The 2,794-nt window shown below is 36.8% G+C and overlaps 1 protein-coding gene across 1 annotated transcript; it reads left to right on the top strand.

Annotated features, from left to right (window-relative positions):
* Positions 290-1,698, top strand: LOC107645228 (transcription factor UNE12). The gene is made up of 3 exons (XM_016349207.2): positions 290-689; positions 1,172-1,249; positions 1,331-1,698. The coding sequence occupies exons 1-3, from the start codon at positions 639-641 to the stop codon at positions 1,559-1,561; spliced, it is 360 nt and encodes a 119-aa protein (XP_016204693.1). The 5' UTR covers positions 290-638; the 3' UTR covers positions 1,562-1,698.

The following is a 2,794-nucleotide window of genomic DNA, read 5'->3' as shown; positions in this document are numbered from 1 at the left end:
ATATATTCAATTTAATTGTTTAATATAAAATTTAATGTAAGTAATCACTTATCTTAATAGAAATGTCAAAAACGGGTCGACTCACTAAATTTTTTGGGCCTAAACATCAAAAAGAGCAGACCAAACAAAAATTTTGAGCCCAGCAACTAATACATGGCAATTCAGCAATTGCAATTTTTTGTTTTGTAAAATTGATCCGTGTGTTTTTGTTATTTATATTTTATTACATTATATCGTGAATGATGTTAGATTATAATTTGATCCATGATTGGAATAGAAAGAAAGTGATTTTGTTTTAATAAAAGAAAAGCAGGGTGGAGATGCAAATGGCGAAAAATGAAGTTCCTTTGAGAAAAAAGTGGTGATAAAAGGCAGAGAGAGCATTCACAAGTGAAGAAACAAAAAAAGATTCGGCTTTAGCTTCAATGCTTCAAGTAGTAACTAAGTAGTAAGTAAATAGTAATAGATTCTTCTTTCTTCTTCTGCCTCCCACTCACTTAACTCGACTCGTCCGAGTCACCCACTCACTCCTTCTCATGGCCAACAACCCTTCCGACCCTCCCGACAATAACACTGAATTGTTCCAACATTTTTAATATTATTGTGCTTTTTCTCTTGATCAGACGGATAGAGCTGCAATGTTAGATGAAATTGTGGATTATGTCAAGTTCTTAAGGCTCCAAGTAAAGGTAATTATTTTTGTAAGTTATTGTGCTTGTCACTAGCATTTATTTTTTAATTTACTTTCATAATTAGGTCTTGGATTATTGTTAATGACTGCTTTTAGCCAATCAATCAAACCTGTTGACCTATGCCTTCTTATCACTGTCCGTAGTCCCAACAATGGTCAATTAGTTGAGATTAAACTCAAGACCACAAACTCCACAAAGTGGTTGTCACTTTAGATGAGAACCCATTGGCCAATGTTATTATATTCCTGTAGACTAGGAAATATCTGCAATGGATACAGTCAAATGAATATGATAGCATTTTTAGAATGCTTAATGCCCTGTAGTTACTTTTTCATTATCCAATCACTTTGAAGGGTCTTTGTTGGAGTACATCGCTATTAAATCCATGATGTAACATGTCCAAAAAAAAAGAGGCTATTTTGAATTTGTAGCAATGTGAAATGAAGATGCAAATGACTGTTAATTAATCTGCCTTTCAGGTTTTGAGCATGAGTAGATTGGGTGGAGCTGGTGCAGTGGCACCACTGGTAACTGACATCCCATTATCATCAGTTGAGGTAATTAATTATTGAGTTGGAAAATTTTGGTTTTTGGTTGTCTTTCAATCGCTTCAGCCATTTTAACTAAGTGACTATCAGGAGGAAGGCGGTGATGGTGGAAGAAACCGGCCGGCTTGGGACAAGTGGTCAAATGATGGCACAGAAAGACAGGTGGCTAAGCTTATGGAAGAAAACGTTGGAGCAGCCATGCAGTTTCTTCAATCCAAGGCACTCTGCATCATGCCAATCTCACTTGCATCCGCGATATACCAATCACAACCCCCGGACACCTCTAGTATAGTGAAGCCTGAAGCTAACCCTCCTCCATAGACCTTAGGTATATGGTGCATGACTTCTTGGTCCCATCTACCACTCACCTAATACTGTGTGGCCCATGAGTTATTTGTCTGTTCCAAGGCTCCATAATTAAGTAATTGGAAAGCATCAAGTTGCAATCAAAGTCAGATCCCATAATATCTCTTTATTTGTGGCTTGTCAATGCAGGGTTTGATTGCAAATTGTCAGTCTTAGAAAATAGCAGCAGACCCATTCTTGTATTGGCAAGTTTCAAAGTGTAGGAAAAGAAATTGTAAGAAAAAAAAAGAAGAAAAGATCACTTGATAGGTCTTGTTCTCTTTGTTTTTCTGTCAATTGGTGGGGGGTGTAGTGGAACATGATGAAAGCGCTTTAATAGTGGGGCTTAGATTTTTGTAGTGGATTGTGGGACCTTGTAAAAGGTTAGACCGGTGTGCATATTATTTTTAATTAGTGATGTAACCCTAGAGGATTTGAAAAATGGGAGAGGTGAAATGGATAATAGTTGCTTTAAGAATGCAATTGGTGTTGCTAAGTCTAGCAGAAAATTATGCCGCTTTTTTGTTTGTGTTGTGCGAGTTGCCTGCTTTTTCCTCTGTTCTGCTCAATCATGATTGGATTTTGATCCATTTGAGAACATGGAAGGGCAAGTATGCTTGGCTCTTGACACGTGTCATATAAATTATTAACCTACTGTTAACTTATTCAACTCAAATGCCATTAGCAACAGCTCAAGAGGCTCTTGTGTTAAGCACTTCCCAGGGTCATGCTCAGTGAGGTATATTGATTCCTCTCTTCATGTCGAAAATGAAGAAGAATTAATGTGTCTTATGACATAATGGTTTTTTTGAGAAAAGGACAAATAGGTTCCTAACTTTTTGTTCCGTGGACATTTTTGTCCCTGACCATTGAAAAATACTTTTAAGTCCCTAACCTTCACAAAACTTGGACGGATCAGTCATTTCGTCCAAATGCCTTCGTCAGGGACTGATTCGTCCAAATGCCTCCGTCAGGAACTGATCCGTCCAAGTTTTGTGAAGGTTAGGGACTTAAAAGTATTTTTCAATGGTAAGAAACGAAAATGTCCGTAGGGCAAAAGGTCAGGGACCTATTTGTCATTTTTTCGATTTTTTTTTTATTTCAGAGAAAACTGAAATGCTTTCTTATTTTGTTAATTGAATGACTAAGAGTAGTAGTAAAGTGTAGAAGAAAGTTATAGAATTAGTGCGAAATTAAAGTGGTTTACTA

This window comes from Arachis ipaensis, chromosome B06, assembly GCF_000816755.2.
Source record: "Arachis ipaensis cultivar K30076 chromosome B06, Araip1.1, whole genome shotgun sequence".
NCBI classification, from domain to species: domain Eukaryota; kingdom Viridiplantae; phylum Streptophyta; class Magnoliopsida; order Fabales; family Fabaceae; genus Arachis; species Arachis ipaensis.
The sequence above is the reverse complement of the archived record's forward strand: the minus strand, read 5'-3'. Positions and strand labels throughout refer to the sequence as shown.

Bases quoted from the DNA above. Each gene is read 5' to 3' on its own strand.
- LOC107645228 (XM_016349207.2), top strand. From the start codon at position 639: ATGTTAGATGAAATTGTGGATTATGTCAAGTTCTTAAGGCTCCAAGTA. The intron at 690-1,171 runs GTAATTATTTTT...TCTGCCTTTCAG, and splicing joins TCTTAAGGCTCCAAGTAAAG to GTTTTGAGCATGAGTAGATT. The intron at 1,250-1,330 runs GTAATTAATTAT...AGTGACTATCAG, and splicing joins TCCCATTATCATCAGTTGAG to GAGGAAGGCGGTGATGGTGG.